Source organism: Oncorhynchus kisutch, unplaced genomic scaffold (genome assembly GCF_002021735.2).
Source record: "Oncorhynchus kisutch isolate 150728-3 unplaced genomic scaffold, Okis_V2 Okis09a-Okis19a_hom, whole genome shotgun sequence".
Lineage (NCBI taxonomy): Eukaryota > Metazoa > Chordata > Actinopteri > Salmoniformes > Salmonidae > Oncorhynchus > Oncorhynchus kisutch.
The window spans coordinates 12091516-12113762 of NW_022261985.1; the positions used below are offsets into that span (position 1 = coordinate 12091516).

Sequence of the window (22247 nt, forward strand, 5' to 3'; positions counted from 1 at the left end):
TTGGGTCAGGCCAGGGTGTGGCATGGGGTTATTGTATTGTGGTGTGTTTTGTCTTGGGGTTTTGGTGTGTATGTATTGGGATTGTAGCTAGTGGGGTTATCTAGCAAAGTCTATGGCTGTCTGGAGTGGTTCTCAATCAGAGGCAGGTGTTTATCGTTGTCTCTGATTGGGAACCATATTTAGGCAGCCATATTCTTTGAGTTTGTCGTGGGTGATTGTCCTTAGTGTCTTTGTTCCTGTCTTTGTTAGTTTTCACAAGTATAGGCTGTTTCGGTTTTCGGTTCGTTATTTACATTCTTTGTTTTGTAGTGTTTGTGTTACTTCGTGTTTACGTTTTTTCTTTAAACATGGATCGCAATCTACACGCTGCATTTTGGTCCGACTCTCCTTCACACCTAGAAAACCGTAACAGGGTCGCTGCATGGGATCCACTCCGTTGTCCTGTTTGTAAGGCAGAACACAGGATCCGCGTCGCGAAAAACATATTCTTGGTCGTACTGATGGTGAGTTGACGCTGATCTTATATTCAGTAGTTCTTCTCGACTGTATGTAATGAAACCTAAGATGACCTGGGGTACTAATGTAAGAAATAACATGTAAAAAAACCTGATGACTGTTACCTGGTTATGACAGACTAACCTCGGGGCCTTCCTGGTAAATGACCTGACTATTACCTGGCTATGACAGACTAACCTCGGGGCCTTCCTGGTAAATGACCTGACTATTACCTGGCTATGACAGACCAACCTCGGGGCCTTCCTGGTAAATGACCTGACTGTTACCTGGCTATGACAGACCAACCTCGGGGTCTTCCTGGTAAATGACCTGACTATTACCTGGCTATGACAGACCAACCTCGGGGCCTTCCTGGTAAATTACCTGACTGTTACCTGGCTATGACAGACCAACCTCGGGGTCTTCCTGGTAAATTACCTGACTATTACCTGGCTATGACAGACCAACCTCGGGGTCTTCCTGGTAAATGACCTGACTATTACCTGGCTATGACAGACCAACCTCGGGGCCTTCCTGGTAAATGACCTGATTATTACCTGATTATTACCTGGCTATGACATACCAACCTCGGGGTCTTCCTGGGGAAGGAGGCCTAGTCAGTTGTACAACTGAAATGTGTCTTTCACATTTAACCCAACCCTTCTAAATCAGAGAGGTGCGGGGGGGGGGGCTGCCTTATTCAACATCCACATATTCAGTTCCCGGGGAATAGAGGGTTCACTGCCTTGCTCAGAATGACAGATTTTTACCTTGACAGCTCGGGGATTTGATCCAGCAACCTTTCGGTTACTGGCCCAACGCTCTAACCACTGGGATACCTGCCGCCCCAGTAAACACATATGAGATGAGTAAAGCAGTATGTAAACATTATTAAAGTAGCCAGTGATTCCATGTCTATGTTTTTGTGGCAGCAGCCTTTAAGGTGCCGGGTTGGGTAAGCGGGTGGTAGCCGGCTAGTGATGGCCATTTAACAGTCTGATGGCCTTGAGATAGAAACTGTTTTTCAGTCTCTCGGTCCCTGCTTTGATGCACCTGTACTGACCTCGCCTTCTGGATGATAGCGGGGTGAACAGGCAGTGGCTCGGGTGGTTGTTGTCCTTGATGATCTTTTCTGCCTTCCTGTGACATCGGGTGCTGTAGGTGTCCTGGAGGGTAGGCAGTGTGCCCCCGGTGATGCGTTGGGCAGATCGCACCACCCTCTTGAGAGCCCAGCGGTTGTGGGCGGTGCTGTTGCCGTACCAGGCGGTGATACAGCCCGACAGGATGCTCTCAATTGTGCATCTGTAAAAGTTTGACAGGGTTTTGGGGGACAAGACAAATTTCTTCAGCCTCCTGAGGTTGAAGAGGCGCTGTTTCTCCTTCTTCACCACACTGTCTGTGTGGGTGGACCATTTCAGTTTGTCTGTGGCGTATACGCCGAGGAACTGGAAGCTCAGCACCTTCTCCACTATGGTCCCGTCGATGTGAATAGGGGCGTGCTCTCTCAGCTGTTTCCTGAATTACACAATCAGCTTCTTCGTTTTGTTGACGTTGAGGGAGAGGTTATTTTACTGGCACCTCCTCCCTGTAGGCTGTCTCATCATTTTTGGTAATCAGGCCTATTACTGTTGTCATCTGCAAACGTCATGATTGAATTGCAGGCGTGCGTGGCCACGCAGTCATGGGTGAACAGGGAGTACAGGAGGGGGCTGAGCACGCATGACCAACCATGGTTCCTTCCTGGTAAATGACCTGACTGTTACCTGGGTGTGACAGACCAACCATGGTTCCTTCCCGGTAAATGACCTGACTGTTACCTGGGTATGACAGACCAACCATGGTTCCTGGTAAATGACCTGTTACATGGGTATGACAGACCAACCCTGGTTCCTGGTAAATTACCTGTTACCTGGGTATGACAGACCAACCATGGTTCCTGGTAAATGACCTGTTACCTGGGTATGACAGACCAACCATGGTTCCTTCCTGGTAAATGACCTGTTACCTGGGTATGACAGACCAACCATGGTTCCTGGTAAATGACCTGTTACCTGGGTATGACAGACCAACCATGGTTCTTGGTAATTTAGCTGCTACCTGGGTATGACAGACCAACCATGGTTCCTGGTAAATGACCTGTTACCTGGGTATGACAGACCAACCATGGTTCTTGGTCATTTAGCTGTTACCTGGGTATGACAGACCAACCATGGTTCTTGGTAATTTAGCTGTTACCTGGGTATGACAGACCAACCATGGTTCCTGGTAAATGACCTGTTACCTGGGTATGACAGACCAACCATGGTTCCTGGTAAATGACCTGTTACCTGGGTATGACAGACCAACCATGGTTCCTGGTAAATGACCTGTTACCTGGGTATGACAGACCAACCATGGTTCCTTCCTGGTAAATGACCTGTTACCTGGGTATGACAGACCAACCATGGTTCCTTCCTGGTAAATGACCTGTTACCTGGGTATGACAGACCAACCATGGTTCCTGGTAAATTACCTGTTACCTGGGTATGACAGACCAACCATGGTTCCTGGTAAATTACCTGTTACCTGGGTATGACAGACCAACCATGGTTCTTGGTAAATTACCTGTTACCTGGGTATGACAGACCAACCATGGTTCTTGGTAAATTACCTGTTACCTGGGTATGACAGACCAACCATGGTTCTTGGTAAATTACCTGTTACCTGGGTATGACAGACCAACCATGGTTCCTGGTAAATTACCTGTTACCTGGGTATGACAGACCAACCATGGTTCTTGGTAAATTACCTGTTACCTGGGTATGACAGACCAACCATGGTTCTTGGTAAATGACCTGTTACCTGGGTATGACAGACCAACCATGGTTCTTGGTAAATTACCTGTTACCTGGGTATGACAGACCAACCATGGTTCCTGGTAAATTACCTGTTACCTGGGTATGACAGACCAACCATGGTTCCTGGTAAATTACCTGTTACCTGGGTATGACAGACCAACCATGGTTCTTGGTAAATTACCTGTTACCTGGGTATGACAGACCAACCATGGTTCTTGGTAAATTACCTGTTACCTGGGTATGACAGACCAACCATGGTTCTTGGTAAATTACCTGTTACCTGGGTATGACAGACCAACCATGGTTCCTGGTAAATTACCTGTTACCTGGGTATGACAGACCAACCATGGTTCTTGGTAAATTACCTGTTACCTGGGTATGACAGACCAACCATGGTTCCTGGTAAATTACCTGTTACCTGGGTATGACAGACCAACCATGGTTCTTGGTAAATTACCTGTTACCTGGGTATGACAGACCAACCATGGTTCTTGGTAAATTACCTGTTACCTGGGTATGACAGACCAACCATGGTTCTTGGTAAATTACCTGTTACCTGGGTATGACAGACCAACCATGGTTCCTGGTAAATTACCTGTTACCTGGGTATGACAGACCAACCATGGTTCCTTCCTGGTAAATGACCTGTTACCTGGGTATGACAGACCAACCATGGTTCTTGGTCAAAATACCATCAGAAGGTATTCATACCTCTTGACATATTATTGCACATTTTGTTGAGTTACAGCCTGAATTCAAAGTGAATTAAATGTACTTTGATTCTCACACATTTACCCCATAATGACAAAATGAAAACGAATAGTGAAAGTATTCATACCTCTGAGTCAATACATGATGAAATCAGCGATTACAGCTGTGAGTCTTTCTGGGTAAGTCTCTAAGAGTGATTACAGCTGTGAGTCTTTCTGGGTAAGTCTCTAAGAGTGATTACAGCTGTGAGTCTTTCTGGGTAAGTCTCTAAGAGTGATTACAGCTGTGAGTCTTTCTGGGTAAGTCTCTAAGAGCTTTGCACACCAGGATTGTACAACATTTAAAATTCTTAAAGATCTGTCAAGTTGGTTGTTGATCATTTCAAGATAGACATTTTCAAGTCTTTCCGGAGATTACCAAGCCGATTTAAGTCAAAACTGTAACTAGGCAACTCAGGAACATTCGATGTCATCTTGGTACGCAACTCCAGTGTATATTTGGCCTTGTGTTGTAGGTTACTGTCCTGCTGAAAGGTGCATGCATCTCTCAGTGTCTGGTGGAAAGCAGGCTGATCCAGGTTTTCCTCTAGGATGACATTTTTTATCCTAAAAAACTCCCCAGTCCTTGCCGATGACAAGCATACCCATAACATGATGCAGTCACCACCATGCTTAAAAATATGAAGAGTGGTATTCATTGATGTGTTGTATTCGCCCTAAACATAACACTTTGTATTCAAGACAAAGTTAATTTCTTTGCCACATTTTTTTGCAGTATTACTTTAGTTCCTTATTGCAAACAGGAAGCGTGTTTTGGAATATTTTTGATTCTGTAAAGGCTTCTTTTCCCTCTGTGATTTAGGTCGGTGTTGTGGAGTAACTTCAATGTTGTTGATCCATCCTCAGTTTTCTCCTATCACAGTCATTAAACTCTGTAACTGTTTTAAAGTCATCATTGGCCTCTTTGTGAAATCCCTGAGCGGTTTCCTTCCTCTCCGGCAACTGAGTTAGGAAGGACACCTGTATCTTTGTAGTGACTGGGTGTATTGATACACTTTCCAAAGTGAAATTAATAACTTCACAATTCTCAAAAGGTTATTCAATGTCTGCTTTTATTTATTTTTTACCCATCTACCAATAGGTGCCCTTCTTTGCGAGGCACTGGAAAACCTCCCTGGTCTTCGTGGTAAATCTGTGTTTGAAATTCACTGCTCGACTGCGGGACCTTACAGATAATTGTATGTGTGGCCACTCCGGTTATACAAACCCAAAAATCATGTTAAAACACTATTATTGCACACAGAGTGATGAGTCCATGCAACTTACTATGTGTCTTGTTAAGCACATTTTTACTGAACTAATGTAGCCTTGCCATAACAAAGGGTTTGAATACTTATTTACTTTTCATTTGCATAAATTCTAATTCTACTATGACATTATGGGGTATTTAATTTGCATAAATTCTAATTCTACTATGACATTATGGGGTATTCATTGTGTGTTGGGACAGTAACATAAAATCTCAATTGAATCCATGTTAAACTCACGCTGCAAGACAACAAAATGTGGAAGAAGTCAAGGGGTGTGAATATATTTTTTTTAACCTTTATGGCAGGATAATTATGTGGAAATATTTTTACCTTTATTTAACTAGGCAAGTCAGTTAAGAACATATTCTTATTTTCAATGACGGCCTGGGAACAGTGGGTTAACTGCCTTGTTCAGGGGCAGAACGACAGATTTGTACCTTGTCAGTTCGGGGATTTGAACTTGCAACCTTCCGGTTACTAGTACCAACACTCTAACCGCTAGGCTACCCTGCCGCCCCAATATCTTCTGAAGGCTCTGTTAAAGGACTAGGCTGCTATTTTGGGAAGCAGTCAATCACATGTTGATTAAATGAAACACGTCCATCACCTACGGAACAAACGGTATTCTATGTACAGGAAGTCAATGAGACAGCTGAATGCAATAGCGACTGTTCCAACATTTATTTAATATTTTCTCTCAACGGTTGTTGTATCCAAACACACAGTGTATATCTCTTATACAAACCTATACAACATGTTTCAATTGCATCAATATTGATTCGTAGTAGCAGTAGTAGTGCATAATTCACTTTCCAACAAGGATAGTGTATCAAGAAATATATGAACAATGCAGAACCGATAATACAGTAAAAAGATCAATTACAATAAAAAGAGTGGTTCTCCATATAATAAAACTAAATAATTTAAAATCAATACAAACCTTGTTCTTTACACTCAATACATTATTACAAAACATCTGAACTAAATTCATACAAATAGGGAGGGTATCCCAGACACTCTGGTTATATACACCCAGATTCAGTCTAGTAGTCTGGTTATATAAACCCAGATTCAGTCTAGTATCCCAGACACTCTGGTTATATACACCCAGATTCAGTCTAGTAGTCTGGACACTCTGGTTATATAAACCCAGATTCAGTCTAGTAGTCTGGACACTCTGGTTATATAAACCCAGATTCAGTCTAGTAGTCTGGTTATATAAACCCAGATTCAGTCTAGTAGTCTGGACACTCTGGTTATATAAACCCAGATTCAGTCTAGTAGTCTGGACACTGGTTATATAAACCCAGATTCAGTCTAGTAGTCTGGACACTCTGGTTATATAAACCCAGATTCAGTCTAGTAGTCTGGACACTCTGGTTATATAAACCCAGATTCAGTCTAGTAGTCTGGACACTCTGGTTATATAAACCCAGATTCAGTCTAGTAGTCTGGACACTCTGGTTATATAAACCCAGATTCAGTCTAGTAGTCTGGACACTCTGGTTATATAAACCCAGATTCAGTCTAGTAGTCTGGACACTCTGGTTATATAAACCCAGATTCAGTCTAGTAGTCTGGACACTCTGGTTATATAAACCCAGATTCAGTCTAGTAGTCTGGACACTCTGGTTATATAAACCCAGATTCAGTCTAGTAGTCTGGACACTCTGGTTATATAAACCCAGATTCAGTCTAGTAGTCTGGTTATATAAACCCAGATTCAGTCTGGACACTCTGGTTATATACACCCAGATTCAGTCTAGTAGTCTGGTTATATAAACCCAGATTCAGTCTAGTAGTCTGGTTATATAAACCCAGATTCAGTCTAGTAGTCTGGTTATATAAACCCAGATTCAGTCTAGTAGTCTGGTTATATAAACCCAGATTCAGTCTAGTAGTCTGGTTATATAAACCCAGATTCAGTCTAGTAGTCTGGTTATATAAACCCAGATTCAGTCTAGTAGTCTGGACACTCTGGTTATATAAACCCAGATTCAGTCTAGTAGTCTGGACACTCTGGTTATATAAACCCAGATTCAGTCTAGTAGTCTGGTTATATAAACCCAGATTCAGTCTAGTAGTCTGGTTATATAAACCCAGATTCAGTCTAGTAGTCTGGACACTCTGGTTATATAAACCCAGATTCAGTCTAGTAGTCTGGACACTGGTTATATAAACCCAGATTCAGTCTAGTAGTCTGGACACTCTGGTTATATAAACCCAGATTCAGTCTAGTAGTCTGGACACTCTGGTTATATAAACCCAGATTCAGTCTAGTAGTCTGGACACTCTGGTTATATAAACCCAGATTCAGTCTAGTAGTCTGGACACTCTGGTTATATAAACCCAGATTCAGTCTAGTAGTCTGGTTATATAAACCCAGATTCAGTCTAGTAGTCTGGACACTCTGGTTATATAAACCCAGATTCAGTCTAGTAGTCTGGACACTCTGGTTATATAAACCCAGATTCAGTCTAGTAGTCTGGACACTCTGGTTATATAAACCCAGATTCAGTCTAGTAGTCTGGTTATATAAACCCAGATTCAGTCTAGTAGTCTGGACACTCTGGTTATATAAACCCAGATTCAGTCTAGTAGTCTGGACACTCTGGTTATATAAACCCAGATTCAGTCTAGTAGTCTGGACACACTGGTTATATAAACCCAGATTCAGTCTAGTAGTCTGGTTATATAAACCCAGATTCAGTCTAGTAGTCTGGACACTCTGGTTATATAAACCCAGATTCAGTCTAGTAGTCTGGACACTCTGGTTATATACACCCAGATTCAGTCTAGTAGTCTGGACACTCTGGTTATATAAACCCAGATTCGGTCTAGTAGTCTGGACACTCTGGTTATATAAACCCAGATTCAGTCTAGTAGTCTGGACACTCTGGTTATATAAACCCAGATTCATTCTAGTAGTCTGGACACTCTGGTTATATAAACCCAGATTCAGTCTAGTAGTCTAGACACTCTGGTTATATAAACCCAGATTCAGTCTAGTAGTCTGGACACTCTGGTTATATAAACCCAGATTCAGTCTAGTAGTCTGGACACTCTGGTTATATACACCCAGATTCAGTCTAGTAGTCTGGTTATATCAACCCAGATTCAGTCTAGTAGTCTGGTGTGCATTGTGAGGGGGGGGGGGGGTCAGTGCTTCCTGTTATCTCTTCCCCCAGAAGTCATTCTTCCTCCTCTTAACAGTAGTGCACTACATAGGGAATAGGGTTCCATTTGGAATGCATTGTGAGGGGGGGACAGTGCTTCCTGTTATCTCTTCCCCCAGAAGTCATTCTTCCTCCTCTTAACAGTAGTGCACTACATAGGGAATAGGGTTCCATTTGGAATGCACTGTGAGGGGGGGGCAGTGCTTCCTTTCATCTCTTCCCCCAGAAGTGGTCCTTCCTCCTCTGGGCTCGGTCCAGGACCTGGGAGGCCATAGAGCAGGACGCTGCTGACCTGGATGAGATCTGGGACATCCTGTCATCTGGAGGGTCACCAAGGGTCAGGGGTCAGAGGTTAGCCAGGTCGGGGAGAGAGTGATCGGCTGACTCCCAAAGATTTAGAACCTCAGCTATCCTTTATGTTTTATGTCATGGAGATATTGAAGCAAATGTCTAATTTTATTTAGTGTAAGAGGGGGTGTCACTTCCCTTGTATCAAGACTTTAACACTGAAATGACCCCTAAGCCTGACTTTAACACTGAAATGACCCCTAAGCCTGACTTTAACACTGAAATTACCCCTAAACCTGATTTTAACACTGAAATTACCCATAAGCCTGACTTTAACACTGAAATTACCCATAAGCCTGACTTTAACACTGAAATTACCCCGAAGCCTGCCTTTAACACTGAAGACCAACATCAGCCTAGTTAGTCTACTTGTGATAAACTGAGCTTTTAACTTATCCAGAAGTCCAGGACACCAGAGGGGTATACTACAAAACAGGATACAGGAGTTAGCCAGATAACAAAAATAGATATATTTATAAGCATGAAATGGGCATCGTCTAATTGATTCAACAACCAAAAACACATATTTAAGTTTAGGTTTCTAAATTAACCAGAAAATCTACATATCATCAGACTAATGTGAAGAAGCTTGTTACTGCTATATTACCTTCATTATCAGACTAATGTGAAGAAGCTTGTTACTGCTACATTACCTTCATTATCAGACTAATGTGAAGAAGCTTGTTACTGCTACATTACCTTCATTATCAGACTAATGTGAAGAAGCTTGTTACTGCTATATTACCTTCATTATCAGACTAATGTGAAGAAGCTTGTTACTGCTACATTACCTTCATTATCAGACTAATTTGAAGAAGCTTGTTGCGGCTACATTACCTTCAGTATAAGACTAATGTGAAGAAGCTTGTTACTGCTACATTACCTTCATTATCAGACTAATGTGAAGAAGCTTGTTACTGCTACATTACCTTCATTATCAGACTAATGTGAAGAAGCTTGTTACTGCTATATTACCTTCATTATCAGACTAATGTGAAGAAGCTTGTTACGGCTATATTACCTTCATTATCAGACTAATGTGAAGAAGCTTGTTACTGCTATATTACCTTCATTATCAGACTAATGTGAAGAAGCTTGTTACTGCTACATTACCTTCATTATCAGACTAATGTGAAGAAGCTTGTTACTGCTACATTACCTTCATTATCAGACTAATGTGAAGAAGCTTGTTACTGCTACATTACCTTCATTATCAGACTGATGTGAAGAAGCTTGTTACTGCTACATTACCTTCATTATCAGACTGATTTGAAGAAGCTTGTTACGGCTACATTACCTTCATTATAAGACTAATGTGAAGAAGCTTGTTACTGCTACATTACCTTCATTATCAGACTAATGTGAAGAAGCTTGTTACTGCTACATTGCCTTCATTATCAGACTAATGTGAAGAAGCTTGTTACTGCTATATTACCTTCATTATCAGACTAATGTGAAGAAGCTTGTTACTGCTATATTACCTTCATTATCAGACTAATGTGAAGAAGCTTGTTACTGCCACATTACCTTCATTATCAGACTAATGTGAAGAAGCTTGTTACTGCTACATTACCTTCATTATCAGACTAATGTGAAGAAGCTTGTTACTGCTACATTACCTTCATTATCAGACTAATGTGAAGAAGCTTGTTACTGCTATATTACCTTCATTATCAGACTAATGTGAAGAAGATTGTTACTGCTACATTACCTTCATTATCAGACTAATGTGAAGAAGCTTGTTACTGCTATATTACCTTCATTATCAGACTAATGTGAAGCTTGTTACTGCTACATTACCTTCATTATCAGACTAATGTGAAGAAGCTTGTTACTGCTACATTACCTTCATTATCAGACTAATGTGAAGAAGCTTGTTACTGCTACATTACCTTCATTATCAGACTGATGTGAAGAAGCTTGTTACTGCTACATTACCTTCATTATCAGACTGATTTGAAGAAGCTTGTTACGGCTACATTACCTTCATTATAAGACTAATGTGAAGAAGCTTGTTACTGCTACATTACCTTCATTATCAGACTAATGTGAAGAAGCTTGTTACTGCTACATTGCCTTCATTATCAGACTAATGTGAAGAAGCTTGTTACTGCTATATTACCTTCATTATCAGACTAATGTGAAGAAGCTTGTTACTGCTATATTACCTTCATTATCAGACTAATGTGAAGAAGCTTGTTACTGCCACATTACCTTCATTATCAGACTAATGTGAAGAAGCTTGTTACTGCTACATTACCTTCATTATCAGACTAATGTGAAGAAGCTTGTTACTGCTACATTACCTTCATTATCAGACTAATGTGAAGAAGCTTGTTACTGCTATATTACCTTCATTATCAGACTAATGTGAAGAAGCTTGTTACTGCCACATTACCTTCATTATCAGACTAATGTGAAGAAGCTTGTTACTGCTACATTACCTTCATTATCAGACTAATGTGAAGAAGCTTGTTACTGCTACATTACCTTCATTATCAGACTAATGTGAAGAAGCTTGTTACTGCTATATTACCTTCATTATCAGACTAATGTGAAGAAGATTGTTACTGCTACATTACCTTCATTATCAGACTAATGTGAAGAAGCTTGTTACTGCTATATTACCTTCATTATCAGACTAATGTGAAGCTTGTTACTGCTACATTACCTTCATTATCAGACTAATGTGAAGAAGCTTGTTACTGCTACATTACCTTCATTATCAGACTAATGTGAAGAAGCTTGTTACTGCTACATTACCTTCATTATCAGACTGATGTGAAGAAGCTTGTTACTGCTACATTACCTTCATTATCAGACTGATTTGAAGAAGCTTGTTACGGCTACATTACCTTCATTATAAGACTAATGTGAAGAAGCTTGTTACTGCTACATTACCTTCATTATCAGACTAATGTGAAGAAGCTTGTTACTGCTACATTGCCTTCATTATCAGACTAATGTGAAGAAGCTTGTTACTGCTATATTACCTTCATTATCAGACTAATGTGAAGAAGCTTGTTACTGCTATATTACCTTCATTATCAGACTAATGTGAAGAAGCTTGTTACTGCCACATTACCTTCATTATCAGACTAATGTGAAGAAGCTTGTTACTGCTACATTACCTTCATTATCAGACTAATGTGAAGAAGCTTGTTACTGCTACATTACCTTCATTATCAGACTAATGTGAAGAAGCTTGTTACTGCTATATTACCTTCATTATCAGACTAATGTGAAGAAGATTGTTACTGCTACATTACCTTCATTATCAGACTAATGTGAAGAAGCTTGTTACTGCTATATTACCTTCATTATCAGACTAATGTGAAGCTTGTTACTGCTACATTACCTTCATTATCAGACTAATGTGAAGAAGCTTGTTACTGCTACATTACCTTCATTATCAGACTAATGTGAAGAAGCTTGTTACTGCTACATTACCTTCATTATCAGACGAATGTGAAGAAGCGTGTTACTGCTACATTACCTTCATTATCAGTTCCACAGCCACCACCAGGACACAGCAGCAGCTCAGACGTCCTCAGGCCTAAATTACCTAGAGTAGAGAAGACAATGGTGTTTCTGCCCCAGGTGTTTCTGCCCCAGGTGTCTCTGCCTCAGGTCTTTCTACCCCAGGTCTTTCTACCCCAGGTGTCTCTACCCCAGGTGTCTCTACCCCAGGTGTCTCTACCCCAGGTGTCTCTACCCCAGGTGTCTCTACCCCAGGTGTCTCTACCCCAGGTGTTTCTACCCCAGGTGTAGGCCTATTATTCTGAAAATAAACTGAATGGGGGGGGGTGGGGAGGGGGAGTTCTGGAGTGGAGTCAGGAATGGAGGGAGACGTGAGGAAGAGAAAGAGGTGAGGACTCTGGGAGGGAGAAAGGGAATTCCCCCAATTGTGATACCCAGGCACCGACTTCTGTATCTTTTGTCCTGAGGAGAAAGAAGCAGCTAGGAACTACAACACTAGACAATATCTGGGCTGGCGGGAAGGAATGAGGAGCGGACTTACAACAGATCTGGGACCAGGTTTTGTTATGCAACAGTAGAATATGCTGAGAAAAGCCACAAACTGTAAAGATGTCTCAGCAGTAGAGAGAGAGAGAGAGAGACCCCACCCCACAGGGACTCAGTCAGACAGACTGACCTATATACTGTAGAGGTGGCGGAAACCTGACACACACACACACCTCCCATCAACGGTAAATGACACTCATTGTCACATTTATATGAGCATTTAAGTCTCGTAAACTGTCTTTGATGAGGCAATGCAGTGTTTTTATTGGCTCATAACTATTTTGGGTGATGATGTGATGGGACAACGTCACACAGGTTGAACTAAAGACACAGATACAGCATCCCATATGCCAGTAATGTAAAAGTGGTTTGATCAGTCAAAAACCAAGGAAATTGAGATGTTCGTGTTCAACTGCTGACGCTGTTCGTAGACAGACAGTACCACACCACTATAGTACCACACTACTATAGTACCACACTACACTACTACAGTAGGTACCAGGGAGGTCCTCAGGACAGTTACCATTATGACAGACAGTACCACACTACTACAGTAGGTACCAGTGAGGTCCTCAGGACAGTTACCATTATGACAGACAGTACCACACTACTACAGTAGGTACCAGTGAGGTCCTCAGGACAGTTACCATTATGACAGACAGTACCACACTACTACAGTAGGTACCAGTGAGGTCCTCAGGACAGTTACCATTATGACAGACAGTACCACACTACTATAGTACCACACTACTATAGTACCACACTACTACAGTAGGTACCAGTGGGGTCCTCAGGACAGTTACCATTATGACAGACAGTACCACACTACTATAGTACCACACTACTACAGTAGGTACCAGTGAGTACCACACAACTACAGTAGGTACCAGTGAGGTCCTCAGGACAGTTACCATTATGACAGACAGTACCACACTACTACAGTAGGTACCAGGGAGGTCCTCAGGACAGTTACCATTATGACAGACAGTACCACACCACTACAGTACCACACTACTACAGTAGGTACCAGTGAGGTCCTCAGGACAGTTACCGTTATGACAGACAGTACCACACTACTACAGTAGGTACCAGGGAGGTCCTCAGGACAGTTACCATTATGACAGACAGTACCACACTACTACAGTAGGTACCAGGGAGGTCCTCAGGACAGTTACCATTATGACAGACAGCACCACACTACTACAGTAGGTACCAGTGAGTACCACACTACTACAGTAGGTACCAGGGAGGTCCTCAGGACAGTTACCATTATGACAGACAGCACCACACTACTACAGTAGGTACCAGTGAGTACCACACTACTACACTAGGTACCAGTGAGGTCCTCAGGACAGTTACCGTTATGTTGGAACTCTGGGTCTCTGAGCGTCCCCTGGATGCGGTTAACAGGGACGGTGGCGTCGGGTTGTCCGCTGGTAGTGCGTTTACGGGAGGGTTTGGCCTCCGGTGGAGGATCAGGGGGGTTCTCCGGAGAGGTCTCCCCCGACCAGGAGTCCTCTCTCAGGGGGAGGGGGTCCACAGTAGTCACCCCTGCTGCAGGAGAGGACTGGGGATGGTTCCGCTCCTCATTCTGATCGAGACACAACATCAGATTTTATTTTATTTATTTATTTGACCTTTATTTAACCAGGCAAGTCAGTTAAGAACAAATTCTTATTTTCAATGATGTCTAGGAACAGTGGGTTAACTGCCTTGTTCAGGGGCAGAACGACAGATTTGTACCTTGTCAGCTCGGGGGTTTGAACTTGCAACCTTCCGGTTACTAGTCCAACGCTCTAACAACTAGGCTACCCTGCCGCCCTCAGATTCACTAACTAACCAGACTAGAGGAACCTATAACAGATAGCATTAACAAGACATAGGCATTACAACCAGCCCGGGACAATGTCCTTATCTTAGTCGAACCACTAGCAAATACATACAATATCAATCAATCAAATCGATTTATAAATCAGCACAGCAGTTATCACAACGTGTTTTTAAAGTAACCCTGCCTATAAATACTACAAGATGCATCTTCTCACCAAGGAGAAGCCTATAAATACTACAAGATGCATCTTCTCACCAAGGAGAAGCCTATAAATACTACAAGATGCATCTTCTCACCAAGGAGAAGCCTATAAATACTACAAGATGCATCTTCTCACCAAGGAGAAGCCTATAAATACTACAAGATGCATCTTCTCACCAAGGAGAAGCCTATAAATACTACAAGATGCATCTTCTCACCAAGGAGAAGCCTATAAATACTACAAGATGCATCTTCTCACCAAGGAGAAGCCTATAAATACTACAAGATGCATCTTCTCACCAAGGAGAAGCCTATAAATACTACAAGATGCATCTTCTCACCAAGGAGAAGCCTATAAATACTACAAGATGCATCTTCTCACCAAGGAGAAGCCTATAAATACTACAAGATGCATCTTCTCACCAAGGAGAAGCCTATAAATACTACAAGATGCATCTTCTCACCAAGGAGAAGCCTATAAATACTACAAGATGCATCTTCTCACCAAGGAGAAGCCTATAAATACTACAAGATGCATCTTCTCACCAAGGAGAAGCCTATAAATACTACAAGATGCATCTTCTCACCAAGGAGAAGCCTATAAATACTACAAGATGCATCTTCTCACCAAGGAGAAGCCTATAAATACTACAAGATGCATCTTCTCACCAAGGAGAAGCCTATAAATACTACAAGATGCATCTTCTCACCAAGGAGAAGCCTATAAATACTACAAGATGCATCTTCTCACCAAGGAGAAGCCTATAAATACTACAAGATGAATCTTCTCACCAAGGAGAAGCCTATAAATACTACAAGATGTACAGTGCCTTGCGAAAGTATTCGGCCCCCTTGAACTTTGCAACCTTTTGCCACATTTCAGGCTTCAAACATAAAGATATAAAACTGTATTTTTTTGGAACGACATTTATTGGATATTTCAAACTTTTTTAACAAATCAAAAACTGAAAAGTTGGGCGTGCAAAATTATTCAGCCCCTTTACTTTCAGTGCAGCAAACTCTCTCCAGAAGTTCAGTGAGGATCTCTGAATGATCCAATGTTGACCTAAATGACTAATTATGATAAATACAATCCACCTGTGTGTAATCAAGTCTCTGTATAAATGCACCTGCACTGTGATAGTCTCAGAGGTCCGTTAAAAGCGCAGAGAGCATCATGAAGAACAAGGAACACACCAGGCAGGTCCGAGATACTGTTGTTGTGAAGTTTAAAGCCGGATTTGGATACAAAAATATTTCCCAAGCTTTAAACATCCCAAGGAGCACTGTGCAAGCGATAATATTGAAATGGAAGGAGTATCAGACCACTGCAAATCTACCAAGACCTGGCCGTCCCTCTAAACTCTCAGCTCATACAAGGAGAAGACTGATCAGAGATGCAGCCAAGAGGCCCATGATCACTCTGGATGAACTGCAGAGATCTACAGCTGAGGTGGGAGACTCTGTCCATAGGACAACAATCAGTCGTATATTGCACAAATCTGGCCTTTATGGAAGAGTGGCAAGAAGAAAGCCATTTCTTAAAGATATCCATAAAAAGTGTCATTTAAAGTTTGCCACAAGCCACCTGGGAGACACACCAAACATGTGGAAGAAGGTGCTCTGGTCAGATTAAACCAAAATTTAACTTTTTGGCAACAATGCAAAACGTTATGTTTGGCGTAAAAGCAACACAGCTCATCACCCTGAACACACCATCCCCACTGTCAAACATGGTGGTGGCAGCATCATGGTTTGGGCCTGCTTTTCTTCAGCAGGGACATGGAAGATGGTTAAAATTGATGGGAAGATGGATGGAGCCAAATACAGGACCATTCTGGAAGAAAACCTGATGGAGTCTGCAAAAGACCTGAGACTGGGACGGAGATTTTTCTTCCAACAAGACAATGATCCAAAACATAAAGCAAAATCTACAATGGAATGGTTCAAAAATAAACATATCCAGGTGTTAGAATGGCCAAGTCAAAGTCCAGACCTGAATCCAATCGAGAATCTGTGGAAAGAACTGAAAACTGCTGTTCACAAATGCTCTCCATCCAACCTCACTGAGCTCGAGCAGTTTTGCAAGGAGGAATGGGAAAATTTTTCTGTCTCTCGATGTGCAAAACTGATAGTCTCTTGGGGTATGTCTCTTACAGCTGTAATCGCAGCAAAAGGTGGCGCTACAAAGTATTAACTTAAGGGGGCTGAATAATTTTGCACGCCCAATTTTTCAGTTTTTGATTTGTTAAAAAAGTTTGAAATATCCAATAAATGTCATTCCACTTCATGATTGTGTCCCACTTGTTGTTGATTCTTCACAAAAAAATACAGTTTTATATCTTTATGTTTGAAGCCTGAAATGTGTCAAAAGGTCGCAAAGTTCAAGGGGGCCGAATACTTTCGCAAGGCACTGTATCTTCTCACCAAGGAGAAGCTCTACCCAACTATTCCAATATCCAGTGGTGTAGAATGTTACCTGTCTGGCTGCTCGTTGTGGCGAGGCCAGAGAGAGGGGTTTAAATGGGGAACGGGTTTTACCCAATGGAGGTTCACTTCTCTTCGCCCAACCGTTAGCCTCCATCTTAGGAGGAGACACCAGGATAGCACCTCCTGACAAGACATTAGACAAGGTGATCACGTTTACCCTCTGGGGATCAATAAAGTTTTTCTTTTTCAATTCAGCACAGAACAGAAGTAATGAACCATGATTTGATCTTGACTGTGATATGTGGTTGTTTATCTACTAAACCGAATGGTACTGTCTATAAGATGCTCTGGATATGAGTGTCTGCTAAATGATTCAATTGTCAAAAAAAATGTTGAAAACAGTGAGTTTAGTGTATATTATTGATGTGACCCATAACTGAACTGTGAAGATAAAAATAGTTTTTGAAAAAGTGTCGGCTGGATGCAAGGTGGGAAGATGAGGCTGACGTTGGCTTGTTTCCACTATCACCTAGTTTATGGTCATGGTTAAACTGCCTCAATACAGTAGTTAGTTGGCTTGTTTCCACTATCACCTAGTTTATCGTTAAACTGCCTCAATACAGTAGTTAGTTGGCTTGTTTCCACTATCACCTAGTTTATGGTTAAACTGCCTCAACACAGTAGTTAGTTGGCTTGTTTCCACTATCACCTAGTTTATGGTCATGGTGAAACTGCTACTGTAGACAAACACAGACTGGACAGGGCCAAACATTGTCCCTGGACACAAACCCAGACTGGGCCGGACCACATATTGTCCCCTGGAGACAAACCCAGACTGGGCCGGACCACATATTGTCCCCTGGAGACAAACCCAGACTGGGCCGGACCACATATTGTCCCCTGGAGACAAACCCAGACTGGGCCGGACCACACATTGTCCCTGGAGACAAACCCAGACTGGGCCGGACCAAACATTGTCCCTGGAGACAAACCCAGACTGGGCTGGACCACACATTGTCCCTGGAGACAAACCCAGACTGGGCTGGACCACACACTGTCCCTGGAGACAAACCCAGACTGGGCCGGACCACACACTGTCCCTGGATAATTTATTTGATTGTTTTTGTACCAGTAACCTCTCTCTCAAAAAGAAAAATTTGAATAAAAAGTTTGTCACAAAAATAAAACCAATATGTCAACCATATATCTGCTAGGTTACCAGTGGCTGGAGTCGTCAGGTCGTGGTGAGTTCTCTGAACAGTAGCGATCCTTTGCAGTGTGGGTGTGGGCATCCTGCCACCCTCTCTGGACCTGTGGGAGCCTGCTACAGACGACGAACGATGGTCCAGCACCCTCAGTCTGGAACACAGGCAGGCAGACAGGCAGGCAGACATACAGGCAGGCAGGCAGACAGACAGACAGACAGACAGACAGACAGACAGGCAGGCAGGCAGGCAGACAGGCAGGCAGGCAGGCAGACAGACAGACAGGCAGACAGGCAGACAGACATACAGGTATACAGGCAGGCAGACAGGCAGACAGACAGACAGGCAGGCAGACAGACAGGCAGGCAGACAGACATACAGGTATACAGGCAGACATACAGGCAGGCAGACAGACAGGCAGACAGGCAGGCAGGCAGGCAGGCAGACAGACAGGACAGAGTCACACTGTGTCTCTAAAAATAGTAGCTCTTAAAATAAGTAACAAAATGATGATCATCTCCAATATGGATATAAACAGAGTGGAGGTAACAGAACTGACCGTCTCCAATATGGATATAAACAGAGTGGAGGTAACAGAACTGACCGTCTCCAATATGGATATAAACAGAGTGGAGGTAACAGAACTGACCGTCTCCTATATGGATATAAACAGAGTGGAGGTAACAGAGCCACTCAGTGAAAGCAGAAATCAACAGGAAATGGAGAGGGAATGAAACAACCACATACTCATCCTTTCTCTCCTTTCTCTCATCCCTTCTCTCCTTGTCCTCCTCTTCCTCTCTCTCCTCCCCCGTTCCACCCCCAGCCCCTGTCTCCTCCTCCCAGGCTAGTCTCCTCTGAACAGGTAGGTTAAGGGCTCCAGGGTTAGGGTGACCAGGGGGGTCTGCTGTGTCCCCAGCCCCCCGGGTGGAGCTCCTTCTACTGGACACGGGGGTGAGGGGAGGGGGTCCGACTACGGAGCTGGAGCTACTGTCAACCCTACAGACACACAGGGAGAGGAGGAGGGACACACACAGAACATGACCTTAATAGGTCAGATGTATTAAGACCCCAGTAAAGGACTCTCAGCATCAGTGGTCGGTCTCCCTCACCTAGCGAGCTCCAGAGCCTGGGGGGTAGGACTCCTGTCTTCCTCCCCGTCCCCAGAACCTGTCCCAGAGCTGAGGTTAGAGGAGGAAGGGGTGGAGGCCTCCCACAGCTGGTTCTGGTCCGACAGGATCTGGTTGAGGTGGAGGCGGGAGAAATGGGTCCCCCACGCCCTCTGTCTGTAGGCCTCCGCCTTCTTACGAAGCTCTCGCACCTGGGAGGATGGAGGATTGGTTGGTTGGTTGCATTAATTTGATCATTAAAAGTAGCAGGCTGCTCCAGCCAGACAGGTGGGACAGAGCTCAGTCACCACACAGATTCTTTACGTTATATAGGTAGAACATAGTGGCCCGGCCTGGTGTCAGTCTGTTTCTCTTGTCAACTAACTTCCTAGTGGTCCGGCCTGGTGCCAGTCTGTTTCTCTTGTCAACTAACTTCCTAGTGGTCCGGCCTGGTGCCAGTCTGTTTCTCTTGTCAACCAACTTCCTAGTGGTCCGGCCTGGTGCCAGTCTGTTTCTCTCGTCAACTAACTTCCTAGTGGTCCGGCCTGGTGCCAGGCTGTTTCTCTCGTCAACTAACTTCCTAGTGGTCCGGCCTGGTGCCAGGCTGTTTCTCTCGTCAACTAACTTCCTAGTGGTCCGGCCTGGTGCCAGTCTGTTTCTCTCGTCAACTAACTTCCTAGTGGTCCGGCCTGGTGCCAGTCTGTTTCTCTCGTCAACTAACTTCCTAGTGGTCCGGCCTGGTGCCAGTCTGTTTCTCTCGTCAACTAACTTCCTAGTGGTCCGGCCTGGTGCCAGTCTGTTTCTCTTGTCAACTAACTTCTGAGTGGTCCGGCCTGGTGCCAGTCTGTTTCTCTCGTCAACTAACTTCCTAGTGGTCCGGCCTGGTGCCAGTCTGTTTCTCTCGTCAACTAACTTCCTAGTGGACCGGCCTGGTGCCAGTCTGTTTCTCTCGTCAACTAACTTCCTAGTGGTCTGGCCTGGTGCCAGTCTGTTTCTCCTCTCTCGTCAACTAACTTATTGAATCATCAAACCAAAACATGTTTGGCTTTTACAATGATAGAAATGGAGACGGGGAGAGCACAAACTGATCTTGGACCAGGTTATGGTTTAAATCCAGTTCCTGAAGAACTTCATATGAATACTGTACAGAGGCATGTCAAGTACATTAACAGCACGTGGTAAGGAGGGGGGGGGGGGGGGGGGGCTTGCAGTATCTGAGGCAGCACATTAACAGCACGTGGTAAGGAGGGGGGGGGGGGGCTTGCAGTATCTGAGGCAGCACAATAACAGCACGTGGTAAGGAGGGGGGGGGGGGGGGGGGCTTGCAGTATCTGAGGCAGCACATTAACAGCATGTGGTAATGAGGGGGGGGGCCTTGCAGTATCTGTGGCAGCACATTAACAGCACGTGGTAAGGAGGGGGGGGAGGGGCCTTGCAGTATCTGAGGCAGCACATTAACAGCACGTGGTAATGAGGGGGGGGGGGGGGGGCTTGCAGTATCTGAGGCAGCACATTAACAGCACGTGGTAATGAGGGGGGGGGGGGCCTTGCAGTATCTGAGGCAGCACATTAACAGCACGTGGTAATGAGGGGGGGGGGGGCCTTGCAGTATCTGAGGCAGCACATTAACAGCACGTGGTAATGAGGGGGGGGGGGGGGGGCTTGCAGTATCTGAGGCAGCACATTAACAGCACGTGGTAATGAGGGGGGGGGGGGCCTTGCAGTATCTGAGGCAGCACATTAACAGCACGTGGTAATGAGGGGGGGGGGGGCCTTGCAGTATCTGAGGCAGCACATTAACAGCACGTGGTAATGAGGGGGGGGGGCCTTGCAGTATCTGAGGCAGCACATTAACAGCACGTGGTAATGAGGGGGGGGAGGGGCCTTGCAGTATCTGTGGCAGCACATTAACAGCACGTGGTAATGAGGGGGGGGGGCCTTGCAGTATCTGTGGCAGCACATTAACAGCACGTGGTAATGAGGGGGGGGGGGGCCTTGCAGTATCTGAGGCAGCACATTAACAGCACGTGGTAATGAGGGGGGGGGGGCCTTGCAGTATCTGAGGCAGCACATTAACAGCACGTGGTAAGGGGGGGGGGGAGGGGCCTTGCAGTATCTGAGGCAGCACAATAACAGCACGTGGTAAGGAGGGGGGGGGGGGGGGGGCTTGCAGTATCTGAGGCAGCACATTAACAGCACGTGGTAATGAGGGGGGGGGGGCCTTGCAGTATCTGTGGCAGCACATTAACAGCACGTGGTAAGGAGGGGGGGGGAGGGGCCTTGCAGTATCTGAGGCAGCACATTAACAGCACGTGGTAATGAGGGGGGGGGGGGGGCTTGCAGTATCTGAGGCAGCACATTAACAGCACGTGGTAATGAGGGGGGGGGGGCCTTGCAGTATCTGTGGCAGCACATTAACAGCACGTGGTAATGAGGGGGGGGGGGCCTTGCAGTATCTGTGGCAGCACATTAACAGCACGTGGTAATGAGGGGGGGGGGGCCTTGCAGTATCTGAGGCAGCACATTAACAGCACGTGGTAATGAGGGGGGGGGCCTTGCAGTATCTGAG

At 44.3% G+C, this 22247-nt stretch overlaps 1 protein-coding gene across 2 annotated transcripts in view; it reads right to left on the bottom strand.

The window, feature by feature from the left end:
• Nucleotides 1–8439: 8439 nt before the first annotated feature.
• mdm1 (Mdm1 nuclear protein) overlaps nt 8440–22247 on the bottom strand; it is a 31494-nt gene continuing 17686 nt past the window's right edge. For both annotated transcript variants that reach the window (XM_031815472.1, XM_031815471.1), the window contains 7 exons: nt 19682–19890; nt 19317–19568; nt 18584–18723; nt 17414–17547; nt 14262–14493; nt 12373–12441; nt 8440–8848 (listed from right to left, as the gene is read on the bottom strand). In XM_031815472.1, the coding sequence (XP_031671332.1) occupies nt 8739–8848; nt 12373–12441; nt 14262–14493; nt 17414–17547; nt 18584–18723; nt 19317–19568; nt 19682–19890 (1146 nt within the window). In that variant the 3' untranslated portion in view covers nt 8440–8738. The remainder of the gene's footprint in view (nt 8849–12372; nt 12442–14261; nt 14494–17413; nt 17548–18583; nt 18724–19316; nt 19569–19681; nt 19891–22247) is intronic.